The sequence below is a fragment of the Topomyia yanbarensis genome, chromosome 3 (genome assembly GCF_030247195.1).
Source record: "Topomyia yanbarensis strain Yona2022 chromosome 3, ASM3024719v1, whole genome shotgun sequence".
Taxonomy (NCBI): Eukaryota; Metazoa; Arthropoda; class Insecta; order Diptera; family Culicidae; genus Topomyia; species Topomyia yanbarensis.
In genome coordinates, this window is record NC_080672.1 from 306,927,777 (window position 1) to 306,949,500 (window position 21,724).

At 37.1% G+C, this 21,724-nt stretch overlaps 1 protein-coding gene across 6 annotated transcripts in view; it reads right to left on the minus strand.

Annotated features, from left to right (window-relative positions):
- Positions 1-492: 492 nt before the first annotated feature.
- LOC131688666 (cAMP-specific 3',5'-cyclic phosphodiesterase 4A-like) overlaps positions 493-21,724 on the minus strand; it is a 683,953-nt gene continuing 662,721 nt past the window's right edge. For all 6 annotated transcript variants that reach the window (XM_058973085.1, XM_058973084.1, XM_058973083.1 and 3 more), the window contains one exon: positions 493-3,891. In XM_058973085.1, coding sequence (XP_058829068.1) covers positions 3,875-3,891 — 17 coding nt within the window. In that variant the 3' untranslated portion in view covers positions 493-3,874. The remainder of the gene's footprint in view (positions 3,892-21,724) is intronic.

A 21,724-nucleotide genomic window follows, 5' to 3' on the forward strand; every position in this document is an offset into this window, starting at 1 on the left:
ATTCAAGTTAGAATGTTTAAGGGGTACCATTTCGATGCGGCTTAGACGCATAACCGAGGCCCGGGCGAGGTGGCCACCGACCCGCCGTCGGAAGCAAGCGAACCTGTGATCCACTCGTTTGCCCGGCTTACTCAAACATACACTGAAAAAAATCCAAACGTTAATTCTATTTGCTTCAAACCGCTTAAAATTCATATGAAGAAGAAATGCTATTGTTATCTCGCGCACACATATCTTCTATGTGTCAACTGTATAAACTATGTATGAACACACATAAGTTATATGTGCATATTGTTATAGAATGGGGTTTTATGTGCCCAATAGTTATGAAATGTGAATGTAAGATTAATATTTCTTGTAAATACACACATTAGGTTTATGTGCCAGCAAATAGTGTCTATATGCCTCCGTTAATTGCAAAAATCTATGTGTGAAATCAATAGGCATAACGTTTACTTTTTTTTGAGTGTAGGGGCTATCCCTAGTTTAAGTCGGACAGCACGCGCAAAAGCGATGTGGCGTAGCCACATTGGGTGCTGGACACAAAATAAAATTGGCAACGCTAGCAAAAGGTAAACACAAATGAGCACTCCGGATGAACCTATCGTCAATTGACATTTCGACGAGTTTTGATTCGAGCCAATAATATGGGCCCAGTTTACGGTGACGTCACAAAGGCTGGATGTTATTGGCTCGAATCAAAACTTGTCGAAAGTAAACAAAGTTCATTTCATATCGTCAACCTGGCGCCCAGGTGGTGAAATCAACGGGGTGCTGGAGCGTTGCCAAAAAATTTTTATTTCCAGATTAAATTTTACTAAACTTCCCAGTTTAACTCAGCCGAAATGCTGGCTGGATCTAATTCGTATTCCGGCTCCGGTGACACAACCGATTCAAGTTAGAATGTTTAAGGGGTACCATTTCGATGCGGCTTAGCCGAGGCCCGGGCGATGTGGCCACCGACCCGCCGTCGGAAGCAAGCGAACATGTGATCCACTCGTTTGCCCGGCTTACTCAAACATAGGGGCTATCCCTAGTTTAAGTCCGACTGAGCGGTAGCGAAGTCGGACAGCACGCGCAAAAGCGATGTGGCGTAGCCACATTGGGTGCTGGACACAAAATAAAATTGGCAACGCTAGCAAAATGTAAACACAAATGAACACTCCGGATGAACCTATCGTCAATTGACATTTCGACGAGTTTTGATTCGAGCCAATAATATGGGCCCCGTCACAAATGAACTGAGTGTTCATTTTTGACAGTTCGCTTGTACTATTCACATGGACTTATGTGGTTTTCGTTTGAGGCGAAACTGAGTCAGTTCCTAACCCCAACTGCTGTCAAAATGTATGAACTGACAGCGGTTGGGGTTAGAACCTGACTCAGTTTCAGGTTCAAGCGAAATCGCTATTAGTAAAATTCTTTACGGTTTGCTTCGAGCGAATCTAGTCGTCCACAAATTTTTCAAAGTCCATGTAAACAGTACAAGCGAACTGTCAAGAAAAGTGAGGTTAACTGTATCAGTAAAGAACCTAATAGGGGCTCTCAATTTGAAATGAAGACGTGCGGTTTTGTCATGAAAATCCTGCCAACTTGAAAGTGAATGATTGAGGCTGGTTTTGAATTTGGATCATGGTTGGAGTGGATTACATTGAAAATTGGCATTTGAAAATGAAAATTCGCATCGCTGAGTAGAAGTAACTCGAAAAACGTCACAACATTTTTTCAGCGCATATTTTTTTTCATTCCCTGTAAGTCTCAGATAGTTTTGCTGTACAAAATAAGGTAATCGAACAACTATTTTTGGATAAATGTTGCATTCAAAACATTCTACGCCGTTTTAAAAATTCCTCATGTGTCAAAATGTTCTAATATCCAGACGAAATCATGGAAATTCATGACCCGAATACAACTGCCAAGTTTTGTTTGAATCAGGCAGGGATGGTTATATTTCATCCCATTGATATCATGAACTACAGATTTATTACATTTACTTATTTTTTTTGGCGCACGCCCTACCGGCTCAAAGGTTCGAATGTCTTGTTCGCAGCTCACCTCAATTCTAAACCCCGCACATAGGGTTGGAATTTTTTTAAATCGAAAAGAGGCGAATTACTCTGAGGTGAAAACCTCAACAATCGATAAAAATTGTTTAAATTGCGTCAACATTAAATATGATATTGATGGAAAAGCACGGTACTTCGTTAGCATCAGTGACCAGTGACCTCACGCGTCCATCGAAAAAAAAGTAATCAACGTAATTTTTTACCGTTCGTATCAGCCATCTGTATGCTATGAATGGTGAGTAGTTTTTTCCCGAGTTAAACAACAAATGTCTCACAAACAACAAAACTTACCAATATTCAAATTGCGAGTGGCAAAACATACAAACATCCTATATGTATTCATATCACACAAAACTGCTCTATTTTTCAATCCAGGTTGGTGATGACCATCAATATTTTATCTCCGATGATGAAAAACATTTCGCATTGAAAAAATCAACACGCGACACCGCATTTCTACTCATAAACCCCTATAAATATGCACTGCGGCGTTTTATTTAAGCTTGCTGTACTTCAACAAAACAAAACGAAAATGTTCACTGGAACCTGCTGCAATACTAAGCATTTTAGCTGCTTATGTTTCTTTTGTCCGTTTGTGCAAAAAAATAAAATAAGATAAAAATATACCACAACTTTCAAACTGAATGTAATCGACCGCAGAGAAAAGTTTTTTTCAGTTTTGCATCGCTTTCAAGTATTTACTGTTTGTACTGATATGAATAAAAAAAAACTTTTTAACATATTTACGATCTTTTCAGAGGAGACTGTGAACAAACAAACTCTCTTTCTCTCATGCATCTGATAAACCACGTTTCGCTGCACAATGATGCATTTTTCTGTTGGTTGTTTTGTCTGTCTTTTCCCGCCGCCTCGTTCTACTCGTATGTAAACTTGTTTTGATGTGTGATTCAGTATTGTGCGTGGAATACACGCCCACTCATTTCGTTTGCTATTTGTTATTTTTTTTTCAACTCTGTATGCTAATCTAGTTTGAATAATGTTCGGTTCCGGAAATTCAGTGTAAAATTTATGCCTTTTAGAGCCTCGCTACTCGCGGTGGGATGTGTAACGAAAAAGTTGCAAACTCGCCGAGACCATCTAAAGCCAACTGGACCTGCAGGGCAGCCAAACAGGGTGCGTACGATGTTTTGAGTATTTTACTAGATCAAGAAACTATGCACTATGTGTTTAAAGAAATCGACTATGTGGTGGCAAAAGACGAGCCAGACATGATTGATTTTTAAACATCGTTATCGCTTTTCGAATACAGGTTTCCAACAAGACGAAGATGGAAGCTCTCGTTATGTTGTGCACATTTGTGGTTGGAAGAATCGGCGACTTGCGGTAACAATTAATGGAAAGCCATTTTTGTCGGATCTAACAAACGCGAAGTAAAACAACAAGACATTCTTAAAACTTATGTAGCGCTGATTTTTTATAACTGTCATTGAACCTAGTCTCAAAACATTTTACGCACCTTGTTGTTGCTGAAAACTGTTGATGGGTGGTCTTGTGTAATAAAACTTGTTCTTCCACGATTTACGATACCGGGGAGCTGTATATATATGTATATATGTTACCTAGGCTAATTCTGCCAGCTGGAAGAACCCAAAATCCAAATGATAGCGATGAAAAAGCACAAGCTCAGTCCGTTCATTTTCACGGCTATCCGATGCTTTCCTTCTTCGGTTTTCCAACGCCGCTGCTGATACGACGGATGCAGCTTTCGGACCAATTAATTTGTTGATAATGATGTTGGAAAAACTGCTGCCGATGTCCCGAACCTCTTTCTGCTGCCCTTTCTGCACTTAGTGGCGCAACGTTCCTGAAAATGGAAGAAAACAGAAAGGGGAAAAACCGTAAATGATTAAAGCATTTTAATTAGCTTGGAAAGCATTTTTTGCCTCGAAGTGGGTAGAGTTTTCCATTTCACAGAAACTGGTATGGCGAAAGGGTACATTCGCTGTACGATAAATCCTTCGCGGAATTGAAATGGCAATGAGTTCTAATCAATTTGTAGAGAATTTAAGCAATGGTTGTGATATTAGTGAAATTTGTCTTGAGGGCCCATCCATTTATTCCTCGGACATTTTAGGGGGAGGGCGTGGTATTAAAAATTGCTTGTTTGTCCATGGGGACATTGTCATGGCATGACAAATTTACACATGGACATTTTAGATACATAAAAAGTGAATCATTGACATAAACGCTTGCCATTACTTTTAAATTTGTTTTTGTGTGTACAATAGAGTGGTACAAGAAAAAAATATTCGTGTGAAAATGCTCCAACCGGATTTTGAAAATATATGCAAAAAAATGTAAGCTGTTTCTTTTATTAAAATGCCAATGTTTCTTTTATTAAAATGCCAAATGAACTACTCGCACAAGTCGTTTGAAAATATTGCGATTTTCACAGTTTCAGTGAATTACCAATGTTTTCTCTCGAGAATATAGAGTACAAAGAGAATAGGGAAAGAGACGAATAGTGTGAAGCCAAAAATACCTTATTGAGCAGACCAATCGTGCAATGTAAATAAACATTACTCATGCCTGAGTTGGAGGAGATAAGTATTGTACTTCTATCAAAAAAGAAATTTGAATTTTCATCAGAATTTAGTTCAATCGTGATTGTAAGGTGCATTCTAGAGTATATGTATGAGTAAAAATAAGCTTTAGAATTATTTCATCTCTTTGTTTCGAAATGCACATCGTTTGATAAACAAATCCATCGATCGACATACGGTTTGTTTTCAAAATATAATAGGAGTCATTTAAAGTGCTGCCTATAGAAGCGGTTGCCAAAATTCTAGTGTTGAAATCATCATAAAGGGCGTGTTGCCGTTTTGACTGATTTTCACTCTTCGTCTCTTTCCCTATTCTCTTTGATAGAGTACTTGACAATCGGTAACTGTATTAGTGTGTTCGACGATTTGTTTTCCTCCATCTGTCACAGGCAGGGCAGGAAAATTTCGAAAAATGAATTGATTGCTGTTCGAAGCTTCACCCCAGTAAAGTTCAGCCGGAAATGAACTGGAATTCCGGCTGGTTCCAGTTCGCATTCCGGCTCCAGTGACACAACCGATTCTAACTAGAATCGCTTGTGTCACTGGAGCCGGAATACGAACTAGATCCAGCCGGAATTTCGGTTCATTTCCGGCTGAGCTTAACTGGGACGAAGCACCTTCTCAAGCATACCACATGCAATCGATGAGTTTGACACAATCGCTGCGAACATTTAGGGGTAAAACTTATCTCTGCTCGGACGAAGCGAGCTTCGCATCTAGTTCGCTTTTTACAATGTTCGAAAAAGTTCACATTAACCTTAGAAGCACACATCGTCGAACACGAGGTAAGCTCTTGGCTCGTGGTTTTTGAGTTTTTGGAACATTTCCACAGAGTTTCGAAGCGATATTCGGTGAACACATATAAAGCGAATGCCTCGTTTATTTGAGAATCGCGAACATCGAAGTTTTATATCGCTTCAAGCATCAGCATCATGAGGCCACCGCGAACATGTTCGCTACGTGACTATCTGTCTTAAAATCATAAACTGTAAATCTTATTTTGAGTATAAATAAAATGGATTATTTTAAGATTATAATTTAGGATTTAGGGATTAGGTGCGTCGCATACCTTACCAATTTATGAGCCACGAGTTTGAATGAGCGTAGTGGTAGTGAAATTCAAATTCTTTTTTTCGGAATACAATTATGTTTACTAGCTACTTTGATTGCAAACTCGTCTTTTCTTTTTCAATCGGAGTATATTTTCCCTGCCAAGGAGTTTAGGTGAAGATGTATAAAGTATGTTTAAGGGGGTAAGGGTTTCAGCGTGAAAAAATGTTTTTTGGTGAAATGACTCTTTTGGATGAAATGATACATTATAATGTACAAAAGTTTTGATCAATTCGCTTCGCCCAAATTTCTAAAAAAAATCGCATGTTTTTTAACGCTAAAAGCATTACCCCTCTCTTAATAATCTCCCTATCTAAAACAAATTCTTCCTAAAAAGAACAATTTTCGGATGGAATCTCACTGCTGACGTCCGAGTTCAGTTAGACGGCGAACTTCAGTTATTTGCATCCACTGAGGGGTAGTTAGGCGTAGTCCGTTGGCCTTTGTTTTCAACTTGTTGCGGTTTCTAACGTTCTTGCGCAACATTCCAAAATCGGCTAGTCATATTCACTCAATAATATGCGATGATTTGTGTGTTAAACGTTATTTTTAATTTTACCAAATGAATTTATTAACAAATACCTACATACTTGAATCCATTATTATTGTCATTAATTGAATTATAATTTCTTGGCATCTGTACCAAACCAAGAGGAAAGCTTCCAAATGATTTTTATAATATTGTTTTATAAGTTTATTGGTTGATTACCTAATCACAAGAGACAAAATATTTATTTTCAAACATTTTCGACAGAATCTGTTCACTTAATAAATGAAGTGTCAAACTTATTACATGTTCCACTTTTATGAAATTTATTTCCTGACTCCTGTACATGTGTTTTGTGATAAATAATAAGAAGGATATTCCAACTTGTTTGTATTGTATTTGTTAACTAATTACTGATGGAGAAACGCAAAGAACTTACAAACAATGTTCTAGTGATTTTTTGTTGTTGGAAATCCAAAAACAATTCTGAAAAGGACAAAATTTGGTTTATCTTCTCCATGATGTAATCTTCCCTTATTTGACTTTTACTAATAAAAAATAAAAGAAACAAATCTTTAGGGCCCCCTGTATTTTTTTTTGAATCAGTTGTAGCCGAAATGCTTTATGTAAGGGAAATCTCGGAAAATGAGAAGCGAAATAAATAACTCCAAGTAGAATGAAAGTCGTTCTAAACTCGAACTTTTTCGAATACTGTCTTTCCATTATTATTCGCTTTTTGTCGCATTCCATATTTTGATATATTATTTTGAAGACCCATATTTAAGATCAATACAATAGTAATTCTTCAAAAGGGCTAATGAGACTTTTGAATATTGTCTTCACAATCGTAAAACAATGTACTTTGGTGCTCAGTGCAGTTTTCGCTTTCTGTCCAGACATCACACTGAACCAGGGTTGCCAAAAATACAGAATAATCTGTATTTATACAGATTTTTCAGCCATTTTCAGACCAAGAATCTGTATGTACAGATATACAGATTTTTCCGTGTATGTACAGATACACAGATTTTTGAGAAATGATGTTACAAATACTGTTTTTGGACATAATTTTTTCAGTTTCAGTAATACTTCCTCTCTGTCTCTCTCAGCTTAGCTCTCTATATTAAAATATATCTTCACTTTTAAGATTGGTCGCTCACTCTGAAGACAAAAGTTTGTAATACACTCAGGTTAGCACCCAGCAAACGCCTGCCCAGTGAGCAAATTTTCTGGCAGAGACCGCTCTGCTAGATTTCTGTAAGTCTTGGTTTGGCAGCCCTGTCAGATTTCTGCGCGTATCTTGTCGGGTTAGTTGAGCTAGGGCGAACTCGGTTTCGCTCGCATTTTCTGGCAAATTTTGACAGGAACCAAGCTAAACCCTGGCATAACTCGGACATAAACTGTGCAAAGATCCTGGCAATTCCTACCTGGTAGAATTTAGCACGAATCGAGCAAAACATCTGACAAAGATGTTGCAGGAAGCGTGCAGAGATCTTGGCCGTACATTTCTGGCTAGATTCTGGATAAAAGTGAGCAGCATCGGTTGGTTTAACCGCTTCTGTCAGAAACTGTTGTTGCATTTGAGCGAATTCGTTGCCAGAATTCTCGCACAAAACGCGCAAAATGCTCGCAGAAACTCTGCCAGCATCAATTTCGCTTTGCTCAACTTTTGCTAACTTTCTGCTTGCCACGCTGACCGGGTGGCTGAAGTCTACTTCCAGAAACGTGAACGGCCAATTTCTTCACTTGAATGAAACGGTTTTCGGAAAATTGGTCACCAGCAACCTGAAAACTGGTTTTCATCCAGTGAAGAAATTGGCCGTAATTGTAATTCTCTGTGTCTTTGTTAATTCTCAATTTTTCCGAGAATTCGATAGCTGCATTGGTCGACTTAATGTATATATCATTATATGTCAACAAAAGTCATTAAATGAAGAAGAAAATTATTTTTCCTTTGTGCACATTGCTAAAGTTCAAGTTTCTGGATGTAAAATATCAGAACGACTTGTAGTGTTTTTTATGAAAATGTAAACTGCCCTTGCTTGACTGATTTAAACCACAAGAATTAATATCTTCGATAGATTATCCAGCAAAAGGTTAAACGACTCAACAGATTCGATACAGATATCGACACAGATTTTTCGAAGAGTAAATACAGATGAAAAGATTTTTTAGGACAAAAATACAGATTTAATTTTGGCAACCCTGCACTGAACCTTATCAAATGAATAACGAGGTTGGAGGGCAAGCTGCCATTTATACAGATTTATCTGTATTATACGGATTTTTAAGTGCAAATACAGACCTGGCACAGAATACAGATTTTCATAAGATTATACAGATTTATACAGATTTTTTAAAATCTAACTGGAAACCACTTGTGTGACCATTCCTTCAACAGTTTTTGCAGCTACCATCTCATTTCGAAATAGTTTTTAATATTATCATTTATAATTATGCCGGAATATCATTTTTACGCTATACTTTGAAGTTCTGAATTCACATTATAACTTCAAATTCCCTTTTTTCATTGAATACAGACGAATACAGATTTTCCATTGAGACAATACAGATTTTTTAACAAAATCATCTGGCAGCTCTCCTAATGGTCATACTGCTGCTCATACTATTATACTGGGAATCATGGGCCAGTTTACGAATGCTTGAATAATATTTTATCATTTTGTGAATTATTTTCCGGATACGCAATGCCAGTCCGGGCTATTATGCTAAGAATCATGAGCCATTTTCTCACGAATGCATGAATATTTTATGATTACGAATGGTAAGTCATGACTATTATACTAGGAATCATGAATTAGTCCACGAATACATGAATAATATTTTTCGATTTTGAGAACTATTTCACGAGCACAAATATTAAATTGTGACTAATATATTAGGAATCATGGATTAGTTCAAAGAATTCAAAGGATTCATGAACAAAGTTCCAAGTTTCGTGAAATAGTTCACGAGAAAATATCCAGACTGTTGATTTTGTGAACTAATTCACAACTGCGAAAACCATATCATGATCAAGATGTCACGTCGTATATTCGGACTGAATAGCATGAATAAAATCACGAATCAACTTTTTGGGTTGATGAATAGTGTTCATAAAGTTGTGAACACGTGCAAAAAATCGGTTTGGCAATGACATGGTGGATAGCGTAGCAGAAGTTCAAAAAACAAAAATAAGCATCTTCCCTAATAAAAGCGTTACGCGAACGTAACTAAAGGGAAATTTAACATAATTATAAAACACATGATTTTTTAAGGTCCTGTTTTCGTAACGTAAAAACGTGATTGAATAAGAAACTTCTTATATGCCACAAGAAAGAGCGGTTATTTCAGTTCCATGCTGACCTTCGCTCAATCAATCAATCATCAATTTTTCAACTGTTAGTTCGCTAATAAAGGATATTTTATTAAAGATTGTATATTTAATCAAATGTTTGATTGCAAAAATGTCGTTTTCTTTGTAAAAATCATCATTATTTCCGTAATTTTTCTTTTTCGCGAAACAAAAAACAGATCAATAAATACATCGGTTGTGAAAATATTGTGTTCATTGCCAAAACTATAAAAATGGACAATTCGAGTTAACGGCCACAGCTCTGCCCATGTTTAATATTTTCACATAACATTTTTATTTATAAAGACACGAAAGCATCTTCTACTGGATACATCTAACCGACTACTATTTAACGTTAGGAAAGCGGCGGTTCAACTGACAATGACGATTATCACAACTGGTTTGGGAAAATTTGAATTATTTGCCTAACTCGTTATCAATCCGATTTCACAATGTCCCTGTCTGTCAGTGGCAGAGAGCCAAGCCTCCCGCTCGTTGTGCTGGTGCTTGTTATCATTTATTGTGTGGGTTTACGTTTTGGAGTGGGTCGGAGGGTTCAGGTGAAGGTGAAGGATAAACCAGCAAGAACCGATAGAAAGATGCTTGAGATATCAAGAGATCTTATGACCCGGGTAATGATGGAATTTAATAAACTCCGATTACATGCTAAGTGCTGCCGGTATAAAGAATAGAGACACCGAGCAGAGAGAAATAGGAATAGATAGCAGGTTTTTCCCTCATTGGAGTGGATTTCAGATGAAGCGTACAGAACAAATGGAAAAATATGAGAAATGTTCTCGGATATCAAAAAGAAATGATGGACGCTTTTTGCGGAAAGATGCAAGAGTAAGTCTGGTGGAGGGTCGAAGCACTGGCCGAGGGGTCTTCAAAGGGTTTAGCGTTTAATATTCTTTGAAAATTGAAGGTTTATTGCTGATCAATAACACGTATTTTTTATTTTGTGATTGAAAGTGGGTGAATTCGTCAGCAATATTGGTTACGGCTCAACGTACTTACAAATAGTTACAACCAATCGAAACATGATAAATTCGTGAAATGTGTGACATACAGACAGAAACTGTTAATGCTGCTTTAGTCATATGCAGCGTTGCAAATTTTCCACAACCTTACAATTTACAAACCTCTCTCATTATTCCACTCTCAAGCGCTTTTCAGAACATGCCTCCAGCCATCGGCCAGCAAGGTGGCATTAGAAGAGTAACGAATGTAACTTCCGCTCTACGTAACTGGATATTTTAACCATTTTCAATTCAAATGATTACAACGATTTGTTGTTAAATTTCTGTATTTAGTGCTAGCATGAATAAAATAACAATTGATAAATCTCCCATAAGCGACATTCGGATTGGTTCCAATTTTTCACTGTGATAGGTTTGTGGCTTAACGCAAACCTGGACTCATTTTACTGTTAGATACTATTTTTTTAAAGAACTAATCTTTTAAAGAACACCTAACTGTAGTAGTTCTCTTAGTGGAGGCACTTTTCACTTCTTTGGCTATACTATATTGTTTGTGCAGCGGATAAGCAACAAAGTAGTATTGAAGTTGATTGCAGACGTTATTGATAGCTATGACAAAATTTTTTTTAACATTGTAAACCGATTGAGCTCGAAGCACATTTTACATCACTCTTTTACGAAAATGCCATGAGGGCATGTTGGATCGCAACGTAATTTGGATAGCAAAAGTTGATGAAGAAAGCACGTTTTGAGTTTTTTTTTTCTCCCATCATCACTCCCATTAATAGACCTGATGCTATCTAGTAGCATGAGTGGACAGAGCATAAGCTCGGGGATGAGTGTATGATTTCAATTAGCCACCCCTCCGTAGGTGTAACGAGCGAACTAAAGGTAAATACACATGAATGTAGGTTGGGAGTTGATGCTGAACGGAACCTTATACCAAGCGATCGGGGGTCGATTGGTAAGAACGATATTAGCCATCAGTAAATTGGAGTAATTAATTAATTAATTAATTAACGTACATTTGGATACTGAACATAGCGAGGTACCCGGATAGGAGACTAAAGTCATATAGATAGAACATAAAGAATGAGATAATTAGTGAATAGTGATTGCTTTATTTAGAAATTGGGCGTTGGTCTGGCTCAAGGTTGCAAAGAAAAAATTAAAAATGATCCTAATTAGCGAGCATTGCACACCTTGAATTCCTTTTGTGGTCTTGAATGACTGTGCAAATTATGGGAGCGATTGCGTTTAAAGTTTGTAGGGAAATTAGATGGGAAAAAATGTACTTTTTTGTAACTCCACTCGTACAGATCACTATTTCACTCAAATTGATAAACCAATGCAATAAAAGAGCTGTCTAGTATGTTTGGAATCATTCTGCGAAGTGAAAATGCTATGTGATTGATAAAAGCATAAGAAGAAACCTAAAATAATTTACAGGTTAATAATTCTAATGCAAACTTTAAATACATATACTGACACAGAAAATCGGGTCTGATCGAGATTCGAGCAAATAACGGCTTATTTACGTGTCTTGCATCTATCACCAGTCAATGGCAATTGATTGGGTCATTGCAATATAAAATGCGATAAATGATATCAGAATAATTCAATCTCACTGCTAGATGGTTTTATGACATTCCAACTAAGTTCATAGGATTCAGAAAACCAGTCTGAAAAAAACTTGTCAAAGACACCAAGTGTTTGCGATGAACACATTCTGAGATGTTTAACATTGAACATTAACCCTAGAATGTTGCACTGGGGTAAAATATACCCCAAGCCATCTTTGGAGCCGTGTGAAGACGAGAATTCGGATTTTACTGACCTGGGACTCCATAATTCAATTTAGAGTTCCTAGTAAGAGTAGGAAAAGGTGGTATAGCCAGTTTGCTTATAGCCTCCGTGGAAGCAGGTGTCAAAGTTGGCGTGGGGTACATTTGTACCCCAGTGTACGGTTGCCGTTAGTGTTTCGTCAGGTTTCGTGCTGTCAGTAGAAATGTGATTCGTGACAATACCAGTTTAAATACTGGTTGTTTTACTACGTAAGTAACAATTAGTATTATATGTTCGTTTTTAATCATTTGTTCAATTAATTTAATTTAATTTTGAAGTAGAAAAAAATCGTTCTTATTTTTGCTGAATTTTGTTGTTTATTTTTTAATAGTTTTTCAAAATAATGACTCGCAAGTATAATTTGCGCACAGTATCTGCTGTAACAGTAACGTTGCGTGTTACAAATGTATTACTGATCAGAAATATTTTTTTTTCATTTCAATTTCCACCCTATTAAGTGGCATTTTCCAAAACCGGATTTTTAAACTTTCACTCTTCCAAATAAATGTGCTTGTTAAAAATTTCGAAATTCCAGTTTATGCCGTTTCTAGACCATTCTTTCAACTTTTAGAATCATTTGATTATTTTGAAATCGGTTGAAAATTCGCAAAGTTATAGAAATTTTTGAGAAAAAAATCAAAACCACGATTTTTTCAATTTCAAGTTCAAAGTATTTATATGCTAACCGAATGTGACAGTCCTGGATGGAGCTAGAAAATGTAAGGTATTCCAAACTTTTGCATGGTGTAGAAAACTTCAACGTACGCTAAATCGAAATGAGTATGAAGATATTGTTAGAAGGTTCGAACGAAAAAAATGACGAAATTTGCACTAAATCTTTTGATTTAGCAGGCGATTCGTAGATGCGTAGAAACGGTTTAACTTTTATTTACTTGATCTGGTGTCATGCCACTATTACTAGTTGTATGACATCATGCTAACGCAATTGGTTGATATATTCTATTTAAATTAAACTATTTTCAAGGCTGGTCCTGGCCTGGCAAATCAGAGCCCAGGCCAGAGAAGATTCTTGGTGATCAACAGGATTAAAATATATATTTCAATGATTTAATCAACTAAAGAAAACTGCCCATAGTTTAATCTATTAAAGAACATTGTTCACAAATCGAAAGAAAATCACTTAACACCGATTACTACTATCTTCTAATTTACGTAAAATTTATTAAATGTATCATCGATGACGCCATCAAGCAGCTACAAATATGAATAAGCTCAATAGTTTCAGCATCTCTTGCTTCCGGCACATGGACATAAACCTTACTTCCCATATCCGGAAGTATAAGTGAGGTGCAAGGCCAACTATGACGATTTCGATTACACATTCTACACGCAGAAAAAAAATTAGTAAAAATAAACAAATTTTGGTTTTAAATAATAATTTTCCCGTTTGATATAGTGACAAACAAAATTCAGGTTTGATTCAATCAATACTGTTGGTTGAAATTACCAACAAATTCATTTGTTGGCTTTTCAATAGTTTCAACAAATATTTCGTTTGAATCAACAAAATCATGGGAAGTTTAACCGAATAAACAAGTTCGAAGAAACAAAAACAAATCTTTTGTATTAACCAAAGGAGAGAACAACTCAAATTTAGTTCAAATTAAACAAAGATTCTGTTGGTTTTTAACAAAGGGATCAGTTAGATCCAACAAATTTTATTTTGATTCAACAATGTTTTTATTTAAAATGTAAACAGAAGTATTTGTTGAACTAAACAAAATACATGCTTTCGAAAAACGCCCATTTCAGTTTGAAACAGTCGTTCGCCACGTTTTAGATTCAACTAAACGTTTTGTTGATTCAAAAAGGCCTGATTCTTCTGCGTGTACGTCAATTCGTCACTTCGTTAAACAAATATATTGACACTAATCTGCTCAGTAATTGGTTTGTTTTCGGAATGAAAGTATTTTTTTTCCACAAGATGTTCGACTACGTGAACAAATCTGTAATGTCTGTTTGATTGCAGGTTTATTTTACCACAATTTGAGAAACAGTCTCAATTAAAGCTGTTGCACCTAACGCATCAAAGTCCTACAGATAACGAAGACGTAAGTGTCTTTCGAAAATGAGAGGATCAGAGCATAATTCCGTAAGCACTCGAGTACAGTCTCTAGAAAAGATAGAAGAAGTGCTCTTGAGTCGATTCTAATTTATTGTTTATTTTTTCCGTGGTTTTCGATCATCTCGTTCATTTTATTCCATAGCGAACAAAAATCAAACGAAAGACTGTCACATACTGAAAACATTGGATCGAAACAATAATCCCAACTTATTGACTTATAGGTTCAACCAGTTACAACATTTTAGTCGTTCTCCATGATAGCCTATTGATGTCCGTTCACTGTAACGTCACGGCGTTTTCAAACTTACCTAGACATTAATTGGAAACCATCGGAAACGACTAAAATGCTACTGCTGGTTGTAACATTAAGTTTATTATGATTGATTGTGGTTTGGCATCAATACTGTGTACCTTTCTGCTGATAGGTTGATAGTAGACAGGTGTATATAATTCGTGGGTATATGAACATCTCAGTGTAACCGCTGTTCTACCACTTTTGGCTTGTTTACTTTTACATGTTCTCCTTGCCTATTATTCGATTGTTAAAAATATCAAGGTTTTCAGGATTACCAGTGTTTTAGTGCGGAACGTATTTCCTGCATTAAATTGTTTGTCAATAGAAATATTAGTTCACTAAAATGGCACGAAACAAAAACTGTCTTCTTGGTTACATTGTTATCAAGAAATTGAAATGTTTTTGTCTAGCACGCTTGAGTGAGATGCCTGGTGTTTATACTAAGCGTGCAGTGCATTAACCCATTACAGACATTAAATTTGCAAATAATTTAACTAGCTTTATTCTGGCCAATATCTAGCATTTGTTTTTGTTAAACATGGCAATCACTAGCGATAAAGTACTCATTTTTGAAGAGTTTTTGTGCTCAGTTTTCTCTAAAAGTTTTTTATTGTATAATTCGTTTATTCGATTCGGTTCAATGCGTTAGCTGAATGGAGCTGTGGGTCTTTTATATATTTCCATGATGTAAACAATAAAAAGTACAAAGCGTTAATGGTTGTCCAACAGATCTCGTGCGAATGACTATCGATTGCGCATGGATTCGGATGTTTATTAGGCTGGAAAATATTTTTCCTAACCAACAGCGTCTTGGTGGTGTAACGGGTGCGGGTAACGAGTGTGGATTTCTTTAATGATGGTGCTGGCTGTTTATTGTGAGATACTTGATGCAGCGTTTGCCGTCACTATTACCTGTCATAAATTTGGCAATTGTTTGTGGTTCAGATAATGGTATTGGAGACTATGGATATGCAAAATTATAATGCGCGTAATGATACTATCGCATTAGGTTTTGTACGTGCAGGGCTAGGTAGTAGGGGTAATAGGTTGGTCCATCTAGATTTTCTACACAGAAACAGCATTTGAAATACGGGGAATAACTTCCTAGATTTATAATGGATTCCATTTCTTCCAATGGTCACTGTGCAAGTAAGTGGTATCAGTTCATGAAACCGAGCATTAATTTTCTCCTCGTTAATATAAAGGGTGTTTGGTTCATGATTAGAACCTTACGAAAGGTGATAGAAAATTGAATAGAAATTTGGGGAAAAATTGTTCTACACAAATCATCAAATCTCAACCGTTACAGTTATTGAACTTTTTCTGTTGTACAGACGCGGCCGACGGTGGCCACTGATTATCAAACATGCAGGCAATAGTTTATCAATCGAATGAGTTAACACAGTTTCTTAGGTTTATTGACTATATCCATTCTGCACGTCACGCGTCTGTTACGCGTAATTACCCCTGACTACTTCCAAACCTAGGCACAGAATGATCACCGTCCAAATCACTTTCACTTCAGCGTAATCTTCGCTCAAAATAATTCTTTTTCTAAATCCCTGAGTGGCTTTTTTCCGATGAAGCAGATCACTGCTCCTCACAATTATCTTCTACCGACTGACTTACTTTCGCACGACTACCTTATTACTCAACTTACTGGACCGCCGGACCCGAGTCGGGCGGTTATCAACTACCGACTGCCTTACTTTCGCACGACTACCTTATTACTCAACTTACTGGACCGCCGGACCCGAGTCGGGCGGTTATCAACTACCGACTGCCTTCCACGACCGACTTCCACGACGGCCTACAACGACTCGATACTCCGACTGACTAACGCGGCCGGGCGAGAACAACTTAAACGACTGACTTATCCGACACGCGCACCTGTTGCGCGTGCGAACCCTAATTAACTTTTCACGACTGACCTCTTCCAATCTGACGCAAAAGACTTTTATCATTTCGTCTGTGTAGACTTCTCTCTTAGAGAGTCTCAGACCTAAACAAAACATTCTTTCCACGCTCGCGAGAGTAAAGACCCCGGTGGATGAATCAGTAGTTCACTATGACTCATACTCGGAAGCCTTTACTTTCTATAATAGCGTCGCCGTCTGCTGCTGGCAGCAACAAACTGTGTTTAATTAAACAAAGTGTTTATTCTTTTCCGTAAGCATATGGCTTGGAAAGCGCGAGTGCATCAAAATATCAGCTTAGCTTAAGGCTGTAGCTGGTGATGTAACCCAGGAAATTAGCTTCCATGGTGCACCACTTGGAGAAATTTTCCAGGGTTGATGCTGGCCGAAAACTATGGGCGCTGCATGCCCCCTTACTTACTGAGCTTGATGTTGCCTCGGAGAGACGCATCATCAAGACGATTGCGCGGGTTATTAGAAAAATTTATGTCAAAAAGTCTTTTGTGTCCTAACTCCTAAGATTGCCATTACAAAAATCATATTTGTTATTACTTTTGTCAAAACCAAATATTTACAATTTTCTATCATTATTTGACATTTTCTTAACATCCTAACTTTACGATGGTCCTAGTGTGCACCCCTGCTGTCCTTCTCGCGGCTCGTCCAATGCTTATACCGGTGTTTTCACCAGTGTGCTGCCTGGCTGCTTCCTCTCGGGTCGATAATGGTTTTCGGGACTTTGATCTCGGGGCACCTCCTCTGGTCCTGCACCCTCCTAGTTTCGTTTATATTCGCACCAGTCAGAGTTTGGTGTTTCTGACTGTGCCTTCCATTCGCCTTGCTTCGGGATGTCCAACCACCAGTGTCTAACATGACGGTGGCTGTCTTTCGGCGCAAAGTCGGTTTTGGTAATTCCGACTGCGTATAGTGCCTCATTATTGGAGCGGCTGACTGGGCTTTTGATTTTCTCCAGTCGTGTCTTCGTTCGGTAATTCACCGCAGTCGGACGTTATGGTAGTTCCGACTGGGGCAACATATATATGTGTTGGCCGAGCATCAGTCGAATTGTAGTGTGTCGACTGTGCGGCATGCTTATTGTTCTTGTATCATCGGTCAGAGTGTAATGTTCCTACCGAAGTACTTTGTAGTTAATTATATGACCGTAGTCGGGTTGTGATGTCCCGGCTGTAGCCTTTTTGCTCGTGTTTTGGAGTGAGCCGGGTATTGGCTGTACCGACTTCACTCCCTATGTCTTCTTCTTACTTCCAGTAGCGTAGCGGCTTTCCGTTTCTTGTTCTTGTTGTCTTCTGTGGCGCCCCTCAATCATTCCCGTCACCACCTTCGACTGGTTCCATCCTTATCGAACGCGTTGGGTAGTCTAACAAAGCTACCTTAATCCATCCTTGTCGAACGCGGTGGGTAGTGCTCGTGACTACCTTCTCCACAGGGCACACACTTCTCTGGACTTCTGCTTCCACTTTATACAAAATCTCCTATGTTTAGTAGTTATTATTATTTTTGTCAATATACGTTATTTGCTTATTTGTTGTACGATTTTGATAATTTGGCTGCTATAGATTATTATTGTATTAAAAACATGAACAAACTAATTTTTTTTGTGTTATCTTCATTCTCAACCTGGAATTTGCTATATCTATTTAATTATTTCAATTTATGTTTGTTTACAATCATTTGCTTTAATCTTTAAAATTTGTCATATGTGAAATTACTTTTGTTTATAGTTTATTTTAAAATGAGAACCGACTCGATTGGCAATCTTCCTAATCTTCTAATTTATTTTTGTCGGTGATTCTTTGCAAAAGAAAAAGAGTGTTAGTGGTTAGTATGTTTCCCCCAATTCCTTCTTTTTCCCCAGATGTGTTTTTTTTTCTTTTGTTTTTTTTTCGAGATCTTTTGCTACTTTGCTCATTTTAATAATTTCGAGTTCTTTTGCCTATTGTGCTCGTTTTTAGTAAATTTCTTTTTTGTGATATTGTTTTAGGCTCGAGATGGATAATATTTTTTTTTGTGTGTTCCTCGAGTTGTGTCTTTTTTTTGTAATTGTGTTTTTTTTCATAATTATTTTTTTTTCATAATGCATTTTTTTTTCTTAATTTTTTTTTTCAAAAATGTTTTGTGTCGACAACATTTGTCGAAGCGAGGTAAGTATTTTTTTTTTGTGGGAATACTTGATTGTCTTCCTTCCTGTCTATTGTGGCTATTGTGTATGTTGCTTCGACATCTCCCCCTATCCAATTGAGGTTGACCCAGGAGGGTACCTGTAAATAAAGACTTAAATTCCCGAAAAGATACATGGTATTTGTAACCATGCGGTTATGAAAGAAAAGTACTCTGAAAACTTACTTACCATAATCAACTACATCCGTCCTAGGGAGTACCTGAAAATTACAATCGCCAAGGTGGACTGATGCGCAACTTGTGAAACCAAATCGAAATTCTCCTAATAATATTTAGAAAGATAGAAAAAAAAATAACGCCCTTTGGCTGATTTGCGATTCTTGTGAAATTTCAAAATGAAATTCTTCTGCAGTGTCTGTCTCTACTGCAACTTGTTGATAACTTTTTTGTTTTGGCATATTTGCCCTTTTCATAAAATATTTCTCATCTGGGCGTTTTACTCGCCATTACTACTCATCTGCCTTTCATTATGTGTATTTATGTTTTAATCAGTACCTTGGACGGATTCATGTCGCGTCTCTTTGGTAAAATGTAATCTTCTGAGCGTGTTCGTTACACGTCTCTTTATAAATTGTTCGATAATGTCTTCTACTCCCACTTTCACGTTTTTCGTGACGCTTTCATCACCTATATATTGTAGTGTCCATTAACACTTTTCTTTAATTATGAAACTTTTTCCCTTGTTTTCACCGGTAAGATCTCCTACTGATTATTCCCTTCGTCTTTGTCTCGTATTCCTGTTCTTCACCCTTTTCGCCCTTACTTGGTTTGTCCTCGTTTGTCAACCTTTTCGTCCTATCTAAAATTTTAACACTCGTTCATACTTCATTCATTTATCATACATCCTGGCGTCTGTTTCCTTGTGTATCACTCACCCTTTTCACTCCAGGGGTCAGACTTCCCCTTGTTCATTCATTCTTGTGTTCCCATCTCGATACTTCGGCATTGTTAACTCCGGAGTTTCAAATCGTAGTATAGCTTACACGATCCGATTTAGAAAATACGTGAGACACCCTATGATTTTGGCTCTAGCTCTGGTCCTTTGACTCTGGCTTTTGGCTCTACTCTTATTTTGGCTCTGGTTCACTGACTCAGGCCTTCTTTTATTTTTACTTTATAAATTGCACTCGACTCAGGTCCTTTGACTCTGGCTTTTTGGCTCTTGACTTTTATTTTGGCTCTGGTTCGCTGACTCAGGCCCTTCTGTATTTTTGCCTTAGTTTGGTTCAGGTTTCTTGGACTCTGACCATCTCTTGTATTCATTGTCAATGTTTTGCAACCTTCCTTTTGATTGCACTTTTTCCCGTGTTACACTTGCAAACAACCTTGCAAAATTTATATTACTTTTATTCGCAACCTTTCCTTCGATTGCATCTTTTTCGTGTTTCTATTATATCCCATATTTTATACGACAGTCTACTTGACTCGTTAATAAAAAAAAATTTCCCACTTTCTGGCTTTATATTTTCTACCATTTTAAATTGCTTTTTATCGACAGACACTGCTTATTTTATTTTAAACTTTTGATTTTTTTTTCTGACATAAACCCTTTTTTTTAAATTAAACATTATGTCCTCGTATTATACTTTGCCCTTCATTTTGCATTCCGTTCTTTATTTGTTCTTCGTTGTGTTGTTCGTATACATATTTATTTTTTGTTCCTATTTCAGTATGCACAATGCTGACTAGTATATACATATTGATTTAATAGCTACTTGTGTTTATATGTAGAATAGTTTAATAAGGTGAATATATACATATGTATTTACAACTATGTACATTTTTTTTATTAGAACTCAGTCCATATACCTTTTTAATCGGTTGACATGTACTTTCTCGAGTCTATTTCCGTTTTTAATTACGGCTGTTTGTTCACTTGGCAGTTCGACCACTTCGTATGGTCCTCTCCATAGATTTTGCAATTTCTGTCCTACACCTATGGGGTTGGCTTTAACTAACACCAATTCGCCCCACATGGGTTGCCATTCGTTTGTGTTTTTATCGTATATTTCTTTTCTTTTTTGTTTCGATAAAATCAAATTTTCGCGTGCTTGAGTATGCATGCGCTTGAATGTAGACCGCATCTCATTCACATAATCTTCATAATATACGCCATCACTGTCCCATTTGTATACTGAGTTCGGGATGTTTGCGCGTTGACCATATAGTAATTCGAATGGTGTGTAACCAGTCGATGAATTTAACGTTGTATTATATTCAAACGTAAAGAAAGGCACGTGTTGATCCCAAGTTCTCGGATCCTTTCCAACGTACTGCCTTAGATAGATTTTTAATTCTCTATTGGACCTTTCCACCAAATTAGCTTGTGGGTGGTAGGTACTTGTGGTGATTTTCTTTATTTTTAAGATCTTACATACATGTTTCATTAAGGAACTTACAAAATTTGTTCCATTGTCTGTAACTAACTCCAAGGGAGTTCCAAATTTACAGATGTAGTTTTCTACAAAAGTTTGGGCAACCGTCGAACTTTCCTGGTTCTCCATCGGTGCTACTGTTAAAAATCTAGTTAGGTCGTCTTGCATGACTAGACCGTATTTATTTCCCCAATCTGATTCGGGTAATACTACAATATCCATGTACAATTTTTCGAAAGGTGCAATGGAAGTAGTTGTAATTTTCATCGGAATCTTGTTGGACCTACCAATTTTATTCTTTTGGCACGAGTCACATTGTTTGACGTAGTTTTCTACGTCTCTACGCATGTTTTTCCACTCGAATAGTGGGCTTATACGTTTTAACATTCTTTTACTTCCGACATGTCCGGCCAGCGGAGAGTCATGAAACTCTCTAAGAACAGTTT